This window comes from Phalacrocorax aristotelis, chromosome 1 (assembly GCF_949628215.1).
Source record: "Phalacrocorax aristotelis chromosome 1, bGulAri2.1, whole genome shotgun sequence".
Lineage (NCBI taxonomy): Eukaryota > Metazoa > Chordata > Aves > Suliformes > Phalacrocoracidae > Phalacrocorax > Phalacrocorax aristotelis.
The window spans coordinates 139338006-139356521 of record NC_134276.1 but is presented as its reverse complement, the minus strand read 5'-3'; the positions used below and the strand labels follow the sequence as shown (position 1 = coordinate 139356521).

At 40.0% G+C, this 18516-nt stretch overlaps 1 protein-coding gene across 1 annotated transcript in view; it reads right to left on the bottom strand.

Annotated features, from left to right (window-relative positions):
* LRP6 (LDL receptor related protein 6) overlaps positions 1-18516 on the bottom strand; it is a 126001-nt gene that overhangs the window by 19821 nt on the left and 87664 nt on the right. The window contains exons 8-13 of the mRNA XM_075112192.1: positions 11957-12173; positions 10297-10586; positions 8377-8603; positions 6026-6210; positions 3980-4306; positions 191-393 (exon numbers count right to left, since the gene is read on the bottom strand). Coding sequence (XP_074968293.1) covers positions 191-393; positions 3980-4306; positions 6026-6210; positions 8377-8603; positions 10297-10586; positions 11957-12173 — 1449 coding nt within the window. The remainder of the gene's footprint in view (positions 1-190; positions 394-3979; positions 4307-6025; positions 6211-8376; positions 8604-10296; positions 10587-11956; positions 12174-18516) is intronic.

The following is an 18516-nucleotide window of genomic DNA, read 5'->3' as shown; positions in this document are numbered from 1 at the left end:
TTATTTCCTGCTGCACCTCCCAGATTATTGGCTGAGGATCCAGAAACTCCAGATGCCTCTTGTTTTGCCCAGTGACAGCTAGTAATCTACAGGAAGTCCATAAATCTAAATTATTCATGAATAATCATTCATCATTGGGTGTAGGGCATGCCTTCCTCATCTTTTAGTAATTCCATCACCCAGAGGGTACCTGGCTGCCGTCTTCCTGTGCCTTCCGGATGATGTTCTGCCGAGAATCAATCCAGTACAGCTGCTTATCCAGGGGGTCATAATCAATGGCTCGAACATTCCTGAGACTATGGATAGGGAGTATGATATCTGGACTCTGCTGCTCATCTATCACCATGCGATTAATTGCATTCTTCTGACTGAACAACAGAAAGGTTGTAGGAGCTTGATGGATTTTAAAAAAAAAAAAAAAAAAGAAGAGGGTGAATGGGTTACATATAGCAATAATGTTGGGTATTTGTATGCTCAATAATGACAACTATTATACATAACCGGACAGTATCTATTATTTTATTCCCCTTCTCCCTCTTCCTTTGCAAAAAAAAACCCCAAAAGCCAACCACACCACAACCACCAAAAAAAAAAATAAAAAGAAAAGAAAATCAAACCAAAACATAAAACCCCCCAAAATCCCCAATCTCTGATCAGTTTGGAAAGCCCTTCAAATGACCTCTTTTTACCATAAATGTCTGAACGTGGATGTGACAGGCAAAGGTAATTTTCTAATGAATGTGAAGGCTTCTGTGAAAATCACCTCAAAGAACGGTCAGCCATGCCTCTCAAGGAACTGTCAATTTTCTTTCTAAAGGAGTCCCAGCAAAATGCAGCTCCACTATTCTGAAGTTGAACATTTTGCTAGGTATACTCCTGCCTGAAAAGGAAGCTGAGCAAAAGCCAGCACCAGTTCCTGATTTAAACATCCCAGGGAACAGAGATTGCCATTAGAGTGGTTTAGTCCTGTTCCCACTAACTCTCTTTCTGCCTGCACCAGAATGAAACAACTAATTCGCAGGAAAATCTCTTAGGTGTGTGCAGGCTGCAATTTTGGAGAAAAATCTATTCACTCTTCTCAGACTTATATATCTTGCTTATTTCTAGGTGCTCATCTGGGAATGCTAACCTGTAATCAGAAAAAAATCTGATGCTCTGCTCCAGGTTTCCAGATGCCCAGCAAAAATTTCCTGGACAAAGTATTTTTTTCTTTCAAATACCATTAAACATCAGAAAATAAAACTTCCCCATCCCATATAGCTGTAGTTTACTGGCTGTATCTTACAGTAAGCACACAAGGCATTTAATATATCAGTAAAAAGAAATTATCCCTGTACTACACAACTGGGTCTGAAATCAGAGGAGGTTTTTAAAGCATTTTCCCTTTTCACAGCATTCTTTTCAATAATGGTCCACCTGGAGCCACTGCTGTGCAAGACAGCACAAGAGCCAGCAGCCAGAAATGCAGTTTGCAGCCTCCCTGAAGTTTGTACAGTCAATTCTCTATAGCACGAGTCTGGAGAGATAAGCAGTGGGACACTGCCCTCATTCAATCCAGCCTGTAAAACAGGTAAGGCAGCACCTTGGAAAGGGGAGGAGGCAAGTCTTCCAGAGAACTTCATCGCCCTGCTTTGTTATTTTAGGCATATGCTTTAAATATTTATTCTGGCTGCTGGGGAGGAAAAAAAAAAAAAGCAAAAAAGGAGGGGGGTAGGAGTTTCCTTGGTAACTAACACTCAATCCTAACATCCTATAACAATCAGGCCTAACTGCAAAGTACTTTTGCTTTCTGAAAAAACTATTTCCCCTCCACACACTTCTCCAATAATTCAAGCGCCTTCTACTTAGCTCTAAACTGTAGAAGAAAGAGCAAAAAAAAAAAAAGGCAAAGAGAAGTTTATACAGAATGTGTATGGCAGAATAATAGATTCAGAAAACATCAGTATTCTTACCAAGCAGTTAAGAGAGTAATGGAAAGGGAAAAAAAGCTTAAGATAAAACAGTTCAGGTAAACATACCATCATAAGCACCTAAAATCCTTTCCACTTTTCCCCAAAGACACCCTCTCACTGTCTAAGATTGCCTGGCTTCCAACTTTGAATTAATGGCTCATTATAAAAAGTAACAGCAGAATTTTCCCCCTTTGAGTCCCCACATCTCTGAAACAGTCCCAATTTCAGAAATCACTTCCCAGTTTTCATCATTCTCTCTCCCAAAAGTCACATATTTTTACTATATTTTTGGCAGGCAAGTGGAGTGCAATGAGCGTGTCCCCTGTGTAATACTGCCTTCAAACTTCACGACACATGGTAGATATGATGAGATACTAGATCTCATCAGAGCAGTGTGTCCTCCTTGCAATTAAAAGACTCTATGCAAGCATGAGCAGGGTGATCCAGAAGGGAGGAACTGGCCTCTAGACAAGGCTTGGACTAATAATAACATTCAGGACTACATAAGCAAGTAAAACAGGCAAGAGAAAGTTAAAACGATTCATGCTCCTGTTATAGTGGCCAAGAGAAAAATTAAATTATGTACAGAGAAGCCTAAGTCTCCAATTACCTACAAATGAGAAGTTGGAAAGTTCCCAGGTTTGAACATGGCAGAAGGAAAACTCCTAATACCTCACGAACAGCCCAATCTGTACTGAGGGGAAATGGTTCTATTTACTCACAACGTATTTCCTGTATTTTAATCCTTCCTTTGTTTTCAAAGGCATTTTCACAAGAAAACATGACCTTTGATCATTTTGCTACTTATTCTCCACTGGAAGTAAATTTCCTCCACCTACAAAATCACAGTCATCACCAGAGAAGTGCCAGCTGTGCTTCTAACTCACAGGAAGGTGTGAGAGTGGTAGAGTACAAACATCCAGTTGTCATGCAAGCGCCCCTTGTAATAAAAAAGGAAGGGAGGAGTACAGGACACATGGGGAGGTGGAAAAGCAGAGTTTTCCAAAGAGCATGATTTTAAAAAAATGCCATGAGGTGGCATTCATGGAACAAGCTGCCCCTGCTTTTGGCTTTAAAACAACAGTCGGATCTCTCTACTCATGCATAATGTGGATGAGATACAATCTGTCTCTCTACACCATGAATCTCTTCACCAACTAATCCGAACAACACCAGTGGAAATCAGCCATCCAGTGTGGCTGCCAAAATTATGAGAGCTTCACTGGCAACCAGTTATTGAGAGATGGATAAATTATTTGGTTAGAAACTAATTACACGCAGCCTGAGGGGCCTTGTGGTTCATATTCTGCACAACAATAAAGAAAAATGGGGCTTGGCTGTACTGAGATCAGAAGTGCTGGGGAGGCTGTGGGGCCAAAGCCTCTCTTCACTGAGGAAGAAACACTTTTGGCGGGTGGGGTGTGTGTGTGTGTGTGTGAGAGCAGGCCACCTCAGCAACTCATCAGCCAGCAAACAAACTACTATAGAATTAAATCTTGACCACCTAAAGGCTATGCAAAGTCCAGAATATAGACCAAACTCACATATTCTTTATGTCAGGCAAGATTAGAAATAAATAAGCAGATAAATAAGCAAGTAAGCAGTTGAGAAGGGCTGGCAGAGAAACCCAAAAGCATTTTGAGCTCTCCTGCTTACACAGATTTAGCTGAGTCACTAAAAAGATTCTCTACAGCCACTTATTTTACTGTGAGATACTGGTCGGTTGCAAGATTTTTTTTTTTCTTTCAATATCCTATCTTCTCTGAAAAGTGAGTAGGATTTTAGTATTAGAAAATTATATTTAAACATACCCCACTTCCTATGGAGGAAGGGAAGCTAGGGAACCAGAATTTTTTCAAATACACATTCAGTATTAAAAATAGAAACAAGGGTTAACTTCGCCTATTGGCAAAGCAAGCTTCACAATCTCACATAAAAAGAAAACTCTTCTTTTCTCCAAGTACAATACTTGCATCTGTTATAAAACACATCTGCCTCTCTGTTTTATTCCATTCATTACAGCTTACCACTACAAGTCCTGTTATCAGAGTTCAAGGAATAGTGAGCTGGGCAGCCACAGACAAAACCACCAACAGGGACTGCTAAGCAGAGGTGAGAGCAGTGACCGTTGCTAGAAGCACACTCATTCCAGCCAGCCTGCCTGGAGGAATGGAAGACCAAGATGTCCATAACATAATCCAAATGCCCTTGGATGATAGTTCGGTTCTGGCCACTAGTCTTGTTGGCTCTTTCAATACTACGTCGGCTCCAGTCTGTCCAGTAAATGTAATCCTGATACTGAGTCAAGCCAAATGGGTGAGGCAAGTCATCAGCTATAATCTCACGGTCAAGGCCTGTTTCCAAAAAGGGTGGGAGAAAAAAACAAGAATTATTTGGGGAAAAAAGAGATGCAGTTAGATACGTCCCCTGCACAGAAAGGTTAAAACAAAGTTACTTTAAAGTTACTGTTTCATTATTACAAAAGTAAATTATCAAGTAATGTGTAAGTCTGAAGTCTTGGAGCGTATCACAGAAATGTATGACCACTGCTTGTGACTCACAGAACAGAATGTATCTTACTAAAGAAAAAAGCCTCAGTTTTGAAAATAATCAAGGGTCCTGAAAAAGACTCTTCCCTTTCCCTCCTCCCAGAAACAAACAGGATCCAACTGAAGGAGGCAGGATCCTGACACTATACTCCCAGTTCAGCATCTCTCACACCACATTTGGGTGTCTGCCCACTGCTTACAGAGACAGAATTATTATGAACTTAATAAGGTAGTACAATGTATTACAAGAAAAAATTAAATGCACAAGGTTAAACTCATCTGTCTCTGGAATGCCATAACAGGAAGGAGCAGTCAGAAAGTCAAGGTAGGAAACAGTTAATTGTGTATACTACAGAAATCTTAAGAGACCTTAAGGAGTAGGGCATGATGGGGGGAGATGATTTCAACCATGTTATTTCAAGCGCTTCATTACCATGGGATGTCCTGCTGTCTAGTCACAGAAAATGAATGAGAGATTATGAAGCGAGAAGTCATTCCATCTTTGTGCAGTGAAGAGGAGGATACACAGCCCCGCACTCTGCCATTGCTACCCACAGGTACAGGGAAGATGAAATTCTACTGGTGTGTCCAGTTCCACTGCACACAGGGGAGCATGAGCCAGCCCCAACAGCATACCAAAATACATGAGATGCTGAATAAAAGCTTTTATATTGTAAATAGTGCCTAGTAACGCATTTTCCCATTTTGATATTTTTCTAGATTTGTTCCACTATTGCAAACGTACTGCTTAAAGTAGACTAACTCCTTCAGCTTTAAATATTGGCTAGTGGTAATGCTAACCTGAGTAATCTGGCACACAACAAGGCAGTCCACTTCTGTGGGTGCTGAGATGTTAAAAATACGGTATTCTGCAAGCCTGTGGGGGCTTGGTCCTCAGTACACTACCCCTGGGAGAGTGAAAGAACAAAGTATTCCACCTCCATTTAGCTGTAATGACTAGTTTATAAAAGAATCACACAGATCCCACTGTGAGAGAAAGCCTGGTGGCCAGTACTAGCCAGGAAAAGCTCTTTAATGTGCAGGGTATACTGGGGAAAAAAAAGCCTGAACCCCAGGGATACCAACAAAGATTAAAAACCAAATTGTATTAAATTACATTGTGAAAACTGTCTAATAAGCAGTTGTTACCTTGGCTTTCTCTCTACCTTTCTACAGATGATGAAATGTTTGTTATGCATTTGCCAGCAATCTTCACAGCAGCAAGACTCTCCAAAACACTGAAAGTTGACAGCTTTGCCCTACATATAACTGAGAAGCATGTACAGCTTGTATAATTTTAACTTCGTGAGGGTACTAGATTACCTACAAGAAAATCAAGGCCTCACTAAATGCTGTGTTGCATAAACATCAATTATAGAAGCAAATGTTAAAGGTGTATGAGTTTGGAAAAAGCTACTTTTGTCTTAAGATGTGTATCTTTGCATTATTTAAGCAATAATTTGCCACAGGAAACTGAAAAAGCAGCAGCATCCCCATGACACTGCCCAGGGCTCTGGGGCTCACCTAGCATGTTGGAGGATTCTATCAGGTTGGTATCGAGGTCAGTCCAGTACAGTCGTCTTTTAGCGTAATCAATAGTTAGGCCGTTAGCACGCCCCACATTTGGTACCAAAGTAGTCCGCTCAGTGCCATCCATAGCAGCTCTATCAATCTTTGGCTTACCACCCCATTCAGTCCAGTACATAAACCTGATAAAAGGACAAAAGAAAAAAAATAACCACAGTTATCCAAAGAGAATTCAAGAGGAGAAACCAAACAAAAGAAAAACCCTTAGCAAGAACAAGCAAAAAAACCCAAGAGCTGTAAAACTGAGCCTTTATTAAGCCCCATTACACTAAATGTTTTTTTCAAAATACAAGTAAGGAAGTGAGTCAGGTTTCCTCAAAATGCTTCCAACATTATTTTTTCAACTTGGAACTGGATTTTCACTAGCAATTTCCATATAAAAGCACTTCAATCTTAACTAATCCATGCATGTCAGTTAAGACACAAAAGGTTGGCAGCTGGGCACCTTCATTTATACCTGGTTATTTAGCAAGATTTTTTCCACGGCATTTAGCTCCTGTTTCTATTCAATTGTCCATCGATGAAGGAATACAAAAAGGTAGGTATGGAGGGTACCTTCATTAAGAGGCGCCACTTCTCATCTCCATGCAACTAAATCAATCAGCCATGTAAAACAGTGTGTTACATTTTGGCTGAGGGTAGAATAACACAAAACTGTATGGCATTTCCACTGGAGCAAAAGTACAAACTATTACATACTCACATGCCAGTTTATGCCTCATTTGGCACTCCTGTGTATTTGACATTTGGTGTCAAGTAGCTAGTCACTTCTTCCAAAACGTAAAGCCAATACCATTTTAAAAATGAGTGAGACATAGCTAGCCAATGTTTACACCTTTATCCTTTAATACCTTTAGTAACAAACACCTGTAAAATGCTTTTAACTTCAACCAACCACACAGTGGGAAAGGTTGCTTCAGAAACTGATGACCAAGGGGGAGCTATTCTTTAGACACCAGGAATACTCATGAATTTTTCTTAAAAATGTTTTACATATTTTGTGTATACATTTTGCAAGTTGTGCACAGCACAAACCCAAGTGTTAGAATTGCCCTCATGGTAGCAATGCTGTGAAGACTTCCATATAAAGTACAACATAGCTCAGCTATAATACAAAAGGAAAAACAGGCATTCCAGCTCAAAACTAAAGTACTTTTTTTTTCTTGTCTGTGGTGAAGCAACAAACGATTGAATTATAATAATCCTTGGAAAAACTATTCCCAGTGTAAAACTAGATTCATCCATAGCAACCTTCTGCTACAAGTTCTGTTACAACTTCTGTAACAAGCTGGTCTCGGATGCCCTCTGATGTACTTGTCCTTGCAACCCCTAGCATGTCAGGGCTGAACCCCATCTACATGTCCCCCTGGGGGCAGTGCAGAACTCCTTTTGACTAAGCACTGTGACAGTTGCCACCACCTTGTTGAAACGAAGCAGGAGGAATACGTTCTAGTAGTGCCGGAGGTCTCTGCATTGCTGTAACTCTTGCAGTGTCACTGGAAACTGTGCTAATTTTGTAACACTTGAAAATGAAGTTCCCTCATTTGTAAAATAAGAATGCAATGTTGGTACAACCTCAGAAAGGGTTTGCAGTAATTAGTTAGTTTCAAGTGAGCATTTTGTCGTAGAAGAGCTATTTCAGAAGCTAAATAGTCTTGCCTTGTCCCGTTCCTTCCTCCCTTCCCCTGTTTATTCCCCTACTTTTGCTACTACATTTGAATCCAGCTGAGAAGTTTCTTCTCAGGAAATCTTTCATTTTCAGGATAGGTGGGTATAATTGTTTCTACTCTTTCTCTGTCCCTGCTTCCCTTGTCCATACCAACTAAAAAGGCTCCCTATCTGAAGAAACAAACACCTTATTCTCAGACAACAAGCTTCACTCCCCCACTCTCAAGTTAAATCATTTAATACCTTTACTGGACCCTAACTTGTGATAAAAAGGATCCTCATTTTTAGAAGAACAAATATTTTTTTTTCAATGCTATAGTCTTTTTCCAATTAATGAATTCCATAAACCTAAAACTACTTTGATTCTGTGGTTAATTAAAAAACTAAATATAAATCCCTTTTTAATGAGCTGCTCTGATTTTTTTTTGTAGTGTTCTCAATGATTATTCAGGACATTAAGAGCGTATTCCTCCAGCCCTCATACTGTAAATTACCAGGTTGTATTCCCCAGCTCAGTTCTCTCAGGATTTACATGCAGTGCCTAACTAACAGGCACTAGAGGAAGCATTAAGATGTTGTTTTTTGCTGTTCATAAACATAAAATTAAATCAGCAAGTTACCCCTCAGCAGGGTCCAAAGCCAATGCCCGGGGACTGTCAAGATCTTTCCACACCAGCACTTGGCGATGCTGTCCATCCAGCTTTGACACTTCTATACGATTTGTTCCAGTATCAGCCCAATACAAGTTCTTCCCCAGCCAGTCTACAGCCATGCCTTCGGGGTAATCCAAGCCAAACTCCACAATGTGTTCCAGTGCACTGCCATTCATGAATGCTCTGCTGATGGTCTGCAGGGATACAAAGATACACAGGCAAATTAGAAATTTTACCAGTCTGTCATTGGGCTGGTTGTTTTCTTTGTTGCATTCTAAACACTTTCAGATTTTAGGCATCTCATAGGAAAGAGGATCTTACAATATGCTATTTATTTGCAAGATGAACAATGATGCTATTCAGAAGTAATAATTTACGGTACTCTATGAATGTATTCTGTGTCAATTACAATAGCATTTCACTGGAGAAATAAATGGGATAACTAGTCTGGTTCAATTAAGCAGTCTACTTGCCAAAGTGACCTTAATAACGCAGGGCCAACTTTGAGGGGGAAATATTTTGGCTCTCCCAGGACTATACAAAAGCATCGATGTTATAGCACAGAACAATATTTAAAGCAGCCTAATGAAAAAGTTCAGGACAGAACAGCAAATAAAAGAAAACAACCTAATGGCCGATTAGGTCACTAGTGCAAGTGCTTCAGTACTGATGGTTTAATTTCATTTCAGTGAGTGTAATTTCTTCTTGGTCTTTTATTCAAAAGAATTTTTTTAACTCTTGCCATGATGGATCAGCCTGTGATAGCAGATACAGCTAGAGTTATATTTTAATATTATATCAGAGTTTAGGCATCCCCTGATTTACTGTGATCACATACAAGCCTGAAAGTAAAGGAATAACGTTAGGATGGTACAACATTCTTTTTTGGCAAACATGGGCTTCCTTTCTGTGTCCTTAATATTCCCCTCTGCACACACTCCTCGTACTTGTAACCCATCAGAAGTTAACACAAAGATGGATTTTTTGTTTACTTCTCAGTATGGATGCTACCTGCTAATTATGCCAGTTTGTGACAGTACACAGCAGGGAAGTTTGTATCTCAGTCTTCATCTGTATCACCCTTAAAAATTGATCAGAGCATTGCTTTATTTTCGTTTTAAACACAGCTCAAATTAATACCATACCTAAAGAGTTCAGCCAAGTCACCTCTCTCAAACTCACTTAAAATCTGTGGTTTTAACTTTTATGATTCTTCAGTTGCAAAGGTCTATGAGTTACTGTTGGCACAGGTCTCGACCCAATTGCAGAAAACTTTTATTAAAAACTACTTTTTGGTGCTTACAATTCTGACTACATCTACAACCCATGAAAAACAATGGGAATAACTAGAATCGCTGATAACAGAGATAACAGACAGACAACACACAGATTTCTGTCACTCCATTAACCACTACATTTAAACACCTACCCTCAGCCTCTTCCGATCTGCCATTCTAGACCCTAGAGCTGTTTTACAAAGCCTGTGATTGATATATAGCAGTAGCTATATAACTTAATGAATAGGTAAGACCCATTTTCACTTCCTGACCCAAGACAAGGCCTTCCCCTATTAAACCTATCTGGCAAAACATCTGTGATCCCTGAAACCTCCTGCCATATGGCACTCTTCTCAGCTTTCTGCCAAAAAACTTCATTTTTGCAAACTTATCCTTTATATGAAAATGTATACATTACATTTAAATGATTTATAGGACAGAACACCACTAGTATAATGAAAATGTATGCCATTCTTAGTTAGAATAAGCTCTTTCACCTATCACCTGACTCTTGTAGAGCCCATTTATCAATCCATTCTTAAGTATCTCAAGAACCTTTTAACAAGTTAATAACCAATACAGAATAAATGGAAATATCTTCCATCTCTACCTTCAGTGAAATGTCAGTCCAATAAATCCGATTGTCTGTCACATCAAAATCCAGAGCAGAAGCTTCCTTGACTCCAGTGAGTGGAATTGCAACGTTGTTGTTGTTAGTTTCTAAAGAGATTCGTCTGATATCTGCTCTCCGAGAAAACAGAAGGAAAGCTTCTGGGACGATGCAGGTCTTCATATCATTGATGAGCTCTAAGCCTATGGGGCAAGTGCAGCGAAGGCCTTGTGGTCTGTACAGACATAGATGGCTGCAGCCACCGTTATCCTCTGCGCAAGGGTTTGTACCTAAGCATACAACAAAAGCAAAAGCAATCATTGCAAACTGACTTCAGTTGGGAGATGAAGCCGGTCCTCACATGCATCAACGACACCAGAGTCCTTTAAGAAACACATATAGCTTTTCATCTTTTATTCTCTGAATGAATTAATTCTTGTTAATTTTGTGTAATCCTTCAGACAAATGTTACTCTGCTTGGCTGGAAACCCAGTTCTTGTTTTCCTGCCCATGAAACAAACCCAGCATTAGGGAAAGGGATCTGGACTCCAACAGCTACTGATGTTCCTGGTTCACAGCACAAGCACTGAACAGACGGCCAGTATGTAAGTAAGCAAGTGTATGTTCTGCTGCCTTTTACAGTACACTGGTCCAGTTACATACCCCAATGGTGTTCCCAGAGATGAAAAATTTGCAGATCTATTTTCACATCCATTCAATGGCCTCATCTCTCCAGGATGCTAGTAAAGCAGCTCTTTGCAATACTAAGTTGCATACCTGCACATGCTGGAAATACACCTACTAAGAGAGGCCCAGCATTACCAAGCTCAATTAGCCACACAGTTGGAAAGAGAGCTGCATTTAAAACACATGCACCTTAGGACAACTTGGTAATATGGTAGCAGCAATGCAGAGACACCTCAACGGCATTTGACTAATTCCCTGGGATGCAATCCAGACACAGCAGCAAGAAGCTGCAATCCCTAGCCACACAGCAGGATATTCAGGGAATGCAATGAGTTCTGTGATGCTACAGTTATACTGTTACCAGCACCTGGATAGCCAACCGTAGCCAATTTAAAGCTAGATCCTGCATTTTTACACCACAGGCACTACAGGGCAGAAAGTACTTCTAGTTATTTTTTCAGATGATGAAAACCACTCAAGTATTTTGCAGTATAAATATGAAAAGCACTGAACAGACTAAAACTAGCTCATTCTTAGCTTTTGCATACAGGGATCACATGTTCAGATTGCAAGATGAAAGCTGCTACAGCTGCAGTTTCATGAACAGTTGGGCTAATCTAACAGCTGGCTGTTACAAAGAGAAGTTCTCATTTTCCATGATCATCCTTCTCCTCTTACTGGATCCAGGGTTATTCAGACCTATGAGCTGCTCCAATTCCCAAAGCAGCTGAAAATTATCCATTTTGGGGGGTGCCTGGTTGTCAACCAGCTGACACTCTCCCAAGTTAGAGAGCTAAAGCACCTCACAAAAGACCTACCCCACCCCATCAAACTGCAGGCTGCAGTTATCATGCAATAAAGCTGGATTCTGCCCATTTCTAAAAATCCAACCTGGTACAAAGCGATACCTGCAGAAGAGCACCGCTGAAATTTTCTGTTTCATTGTACTTGCCTGATTAGCAGTCTCACTTACCAATTATCTGGTGGACATTTGTAGCTTTCAGGCCCATTAGATCAGGCAGTTGATCTATGATGATCTCTCTTTCTGCTGTGCGCTTATGCACACGTTCAATACTGCGCCTTTGCCAGTCTGTCCAATACACGTAGTCTCCCAACAGCGTGAATCCAAAGATATGAGGTAGCTTGTCCTCCACCAGAACTCTTCTCCCAGTTCCATCAGCATTCATGACCTATGGATACACACAAACACAAATTTATTACACATACAGAATAATTCTGTCACTATTTATCAGAGATTAATTAGCCAGATGCTCCACAAAACCTTTAAATTAAAAAAATAATCTACTAGCCATTAAAATATCAATGTTGCGCAGCAGTTGACTAAAACATGACTGATTTTCAACAGGTACTTATTCCAAAAACCACAGAGGATCCCTTATAAGGCTATTCTCATATAATCATAATGTGAAATTATGACACAACATTCCCTATATTTGCTTTATGAACTAATATTACGTGTGCCTGTTGGAAGTTGCCTCACTCTCTCATTTCTGACTTACATCTCTTGATTTAATTTTAAATGGGAGACACTGTGTTTTACACAAATGAAGACAAGCTTACAATGTCAAGGAGTCCTGGCTCAGCACCTCGTAGTCCACAGTCCCTCCCAAGTGAGCTTTGCCCAGGTTACAGATAGCAGTAAGAGGAGGTTCCATATAAATTCTGGGAGGCAAACAGTCAAGAAGATCTACAGAATATGTTTATATTCCCAAGTCTGAATAAATAACCAGTTTTATATTCTTCAAAATTAAGTTCAGTATTTTTTGTACTAGAAGGAACAGTAATAGGCTGTAAATAATTGCATGCCTTTGATCAAGACACTTGAATTTACTGTGTCGTTTTTCTCTACTGCTAAAAAGAAGTAATACCTAACTTCCTCAAAGAGGCACTGAAAGGATTAATTAAACATATGTATGCATGTTCAAGTGATCAAGTACCTTATGAATGCCAAGTATTATTAAAAAAGTACCATAGTGACAGGAGTAAAGAGAATCCTGTGTTCTAAGAGAAGCTTAAAAATGATTTGTCACTGCAATTTTATAGAAAAGTTTCTTCTGAAATATTTCTGCTTGTTTCAAGTTTACAGTTTAAGTTTACAACATGTATACTAGCCTTCCAAAACCAGAAAAAACCCCAACCAACCTTAATGTAAAAACTTCCCAAAACAATATGATTCACAAAATTCAAGGTAGCATACTAATCCATGAAACATTAAAACATCCTCTCCACTACCCAAGGATGTTCTGACTTAAGGCCTGGAAAAAAGGGTGACTTACTAAATCACTGTTTTCAAATCTCTCTCTCAACTTGCCTTGGTAGAATTAAGATAGCCATATAGATAAGTCTGTACAGTTTCACATTCTTCCCACAGCTCAAACACAAAGACTAGTGCAATGACAACCTTCAGATTCAATTGGTTTAATAACTCTGGCTAGATGGATGATGTTTTGTGGTCAGAAGAATTTGAGAAATGAGAAGGTTAGTTTAGAGCAACTCCTACCTTCTGCCCACCCAAGCACTGACGGGGAGGGAGGAAAATATTCGAATAGAGAAACAGAACTGAGACCCATACCCTTCTCAGCATAAAGTATAATATGCACATTAACAAAGTATTTTTAAGTTCACTAAAAAAGTGGGAAAAAAGCTATAATGTTCACAGTAATTACATTTCTCCCTAACACTATTCCATCATAAACTTCCTGACATTATGGTACTTAGTATGTTAGAATGGGAATTGAGTCTTTATGTGAACACTTCCTACAGAAAAATGAAAGGGGCTCTGCATACTTGCTGGTTTGTAGGAATAAGCTCAGTATTTACTTTTTCTTTTAAAAAAAAAAAAGTTCATAATTACTCTGTGGAACTGGCTTACCAAAAATATCTTTTGTCTAATAGCCCATGGCACACTTCCACACATGCACTAATGCACATGCATGACAAAAATAAGATAAGCATTACTTGAAATGGTTTCTTTCTGCATTCTCACTAAAATCCTTTAGAAAGACAAGCGCATTACTTGCAGCTTCACTTTGTATTATGGTGCATTTACCACCCTAAAGCTGTAACTTATGTCCTTTACACTGATAACCAGGTCCAAACATAGCTTTTCCTATCGCAGATTGTTTAGCTGGGCTCTGAGCCCAGTGTAATTGCCTAATTTCTGGACTTCCTTTTGAAAACATGCTCTGCTATTCCATTTATTCTACTTCAGAAAATTTCAGCATCTGCTGGCTCTCTCAGTTCCTAGCAGCATGCCTCCTACACTCTGTTTTGACAATGAGGTTGCTAAACAACAGCCTAACGGTTAACTTTAGAACCAGGGACACAGATATAACATTCGTAAAATAAACTGTGAGTTATAGTCCTCAAGCCAACACCTCCTTCAAGAAACCATCACCACCACCAAGCAAAACTGGTCATCCCCTTTTGCCTACCACCCCTTCTCTAACTGTAACAGTCATCTTGGGTTTCTGTGATGACTTGTTTCCCCCTCCCCCTTAAACTACAGAGATGAGCCACTTGCTTGCAACTCATTAATATATGGCAATTAGTGCTTGCTAAGCAGACCAAACAGATATACAGAACGGATGGATGTTACAAAGTGAATCAACTAAAACCACACAGTAACAACCACTGAAACATCCCTATCACAAAGCATTATCTTTAGATACTACGCTTTTTGCCTTGTACTTACAAAAGAAAGAAACTTCTATATTTAAGGGGGTGCTTAACTACTGGCAAAAAGAATTAGTTGGAAGGCGTTCGGTGTGAGGTAAAGTTTCTTTAGCAAACTTTAAATGGGAAGCTGTTCAAATAAGCTTCCTCTTATTCTGAAAGTCAGGAAAAGAGAAGGGAGTACTTCAGTATTACGTGTCTGTTTTAATTAATTTTTGTTTTGCCACATAGAGGTTATTTTGAAAGACAGCTTTATGCCACCTAGACAAAGCAGATACCTATCTGAAAGTACTTAAACATACCTGCCACCCTACTCCCACTGCAGTCTTACCTGAGCCCATCTGTGCGATCTTACTCAATATAAACATCTGCCCATTAACAACTGGGTACCACCATACGAAAAGTTCCATGGCACCATGTTGTCTGCACTCCCTTCAGCCACATTTTAGGAAATTTGAATAGAATTTCATCAATAGGCTACAGAACCAAACAGTCTGGTGTAAGGCAGAAGGAAAGTGGCAAGGGATAAGGATGATACATAAAACAAGTGCAAGGAAAAAGATACTGCTTTATGCATTCATTCCCCTTCTCCAGCCCCAGACCGATCAGCTCATCACAGTGAAGCCCAGCCCCACAGAATCCCCATAAGAAACCCACCTTCTGCTGCTATGAGGCAGTGTCTCCAGCGGTTTATGCTGCCTTAACCGCAATGTGGTGTGGGTTTCACATTCTGAGGCCATTCTGAATACTGCAAACCACAGTGAGAATATAGACTACAACAGGAAACAGATGTGGTGCAACCACAAACACTACCTTTACTGAAAAAGTTCCACGAAAAAAAAACACCAACCCAAAACCCACAAAGTACAAAAATTAAATGGCCTCAGAAAAAATACCAGACATCCTGCCTGTAGGATAACAGCTTTGCTTATCCTAGAACGATAATGAATGCAAACCTACGGCTTCATGAAAATACAGCTTATTCAAAATAAATGAATTAATGCTGAAAATATCGTCATATTTTAAGATGCTGTACTTAATGGTCAACAGGAACAATAAAAAAAAACCCTTTGAAGTATCACTTCTATTTTAAAATTACAGACTGGATTGCACAGTGATACATTCTAAGGGTTTTTTCTTGCTGTCAGATATCCCAGATTAAATTCAGTCTTGAATACCAGTAACAACTGTGATAAATAAGGTAATGCAGTAAATTTACCTTTTTGATAATCTAGGATTTTGATGTACAGTAGATTACACTTGTAATTTGATTGGTTTAAGTTTAGAGCTCAATCATTATACCTACCTGATCTGTGAAAATAATGTTCAGCTCTGGTTGGATCTCGTGCAGCAGCCCTGGCAAACCTACGCTGGGCCCCAAATAGGACTAGCAGTCTGCTCAGGTCCTGCAGGCCAAGGCCAGCGGCAGTAGAAACTAGGCAGATGTACACTCGCTCATATCCACAACAATGAGAATATGCTAGTCACAGAAACTGTTTGTTCCTATCGGGCCATACTTAGTTTAATATCAAACGTAAGAACCCAGTTCTACAAGGTGCTAGGCAGCCTCACTACTGACAACTCCCAGAGGAAAAAACAGGATGCAGGCACTGGAAAGAACACACTTTCCAATGCAAATCTGGGAGACTCTCAGAAAAAGCTGATACAATTTACTCATAATTAACCTAGTCCCATAAGCAGGATGATCGTGTGCAAAGCATTACCTTTCATCTTAACTCACAAGCAGAGTTTATAATTTTGGATGTAGAACCACAGAGTCATAGACCAGCCCAAGTTGGAAGAGACCTCAAAAGATCATCCAGTCCAACCTTTTGTGGGAAAAGAAGCCTATATGAGATGATCTAGCACTCTGTTCAGTCACATCTTGAAAACCTGCAGTGGTGGGGACTCCACCGCAACACTTGAGAGGTTACTCCAGTGAATGATTGCTCTCACTGTAAAATATCTTTCTTATATTGAGATGAAACCTCTCCTAGTGCAACTTGTACCTGCTGACCTGTCTTCTCCACGCAGTTCCTTCTGAAGGGAGACCATCCATCCTCCTTGTAGCTGCCCTGTAAGTACTGGGAAACTATGATGTAGTTCTCTCCCCCCCCCCCCGTCTTTTCTTCTCCAGGAAGAAAAGACCTAAATCCTTCAGTCTTTCCTCAGGGCAGGTTCTCTAGCCCTTTGATCATCTTCATGGCCCTCCTTCGGGCCCCCCTCCAGTCTGTCTGCATCTTTTTGAATTGTGGGGACTAGAGCTGGGCATAGTACTCTAGGTGTGGCCTTACAAGCACTGAGTAGAGTGGGATAATCACACCTCTATCTCTGCTAGCAATGCCCCTGCGGATGCAGCCCAGGATCCAATTTGCCTTTGCTGCTGCAGCAGTGCACTGGACTCATGTTCAGCTTGTCATCCACCAGGACCCCCAGGTCCCTTTCAGCAAGGCTACTCCCCAGACACACAGATTCTAGCCTGTGCTAGGTTTTTGGGTTACGTCATCCCATGTACAGGACCTTGCAATTTACTTTGTTAAGCTTCACATAGTTCTTGCCAGCCCACTCTTCCAGCCTGTCCAGGTCTCTCTGGAAGGTGGCTCTCCCTTCTGACATGTCCATCTCACCACCCAGTTTAGTGTGATCAGCAAACTTAGGTGAGTGTGCTTTCAACCCCATCATCCTGATCATTTAATGAAGATACTGAACAGTGTGGGGCCTAGTATTGATCCCTGGGGACCCCTCTTGTGCCAGGCTGATAGCCCGAGTAAAAACCACTGCCATCTCTCCCCACTGACTCAAAGGAAGGATGCAACTGTAGCATTTATCTTCATTCTGAAAGGACAAGGAATAACAGCGTTCTGACTCAGTGGCAATGCTTTGCATGTCATGAGTCCCATAAATGCCACTAGCTTGTTGTTTCCTTGGTATGTGTTGAAATACACTCTTAAAACCCCAGCCATTTAGCACAGAAATGTCACAGAAAAAGGTAAACTCTTCCTGAGCAGACCTTAAACTCTTGAGTCATTAGAATGACAAGTTGGGTTTCTTGCAATAGTTTGAAAGACGGCAGAAAAACATCACAAAACATTAGCACCGTCACAATTTCAGCATCGGCCATGCTAACATACTCTATGAATAGATACACCTAAAAAACAATGAGGTGAAAAAGTGAATTTCTCATTAGTCTGATCATTAACAGTGATCTGCATAAGACGACTGCAAAGAAGCATTACTGTGAGACAGACATGAAATACTGAATTCAATACATATATCCCAGATATTTCAATATACAACGGAAAAAGATCTTTCACAAGTCCTGTATTATACCTGAAATGGTTCAGGAATATTCAAGGTTTAGGCTTAGTTACTTCAGCCCTGACTATCCCAATGCTAAATACTTACACATGTTGTTTGTCCAATGCAACACATATTGACTCAGTTCATGACACTGTTAATCCAGGATATGACTGTTCATCTTCCACCTAAATGTACATGAATCTTACTATATCAGAGTAGTGAAAAACAACACTAACTCATTAAATTTATTTGGCTAAGGGAAAAAAGAAAACTGGGGCAGAATCTCTCTTAAAAATAACTCTAAAACACAGCTAGAATGCCTTCTGAACATTACATTTGCATGTCTTCAGACTGGGTTTGAGAATTCTATTTTCAACTTGCTGCTGTAAGCAACACAAACAAAACAGACCAGAATAATTTTACTATTATGGCTGCAGTAATATCATACAATTAACACATTTATCTACTATAAAACAGCAGCTCCAGGAGAGGAAAAAAGGGACATCTTGTCTAAATTTCCAGTTTTATTAGTCTTCC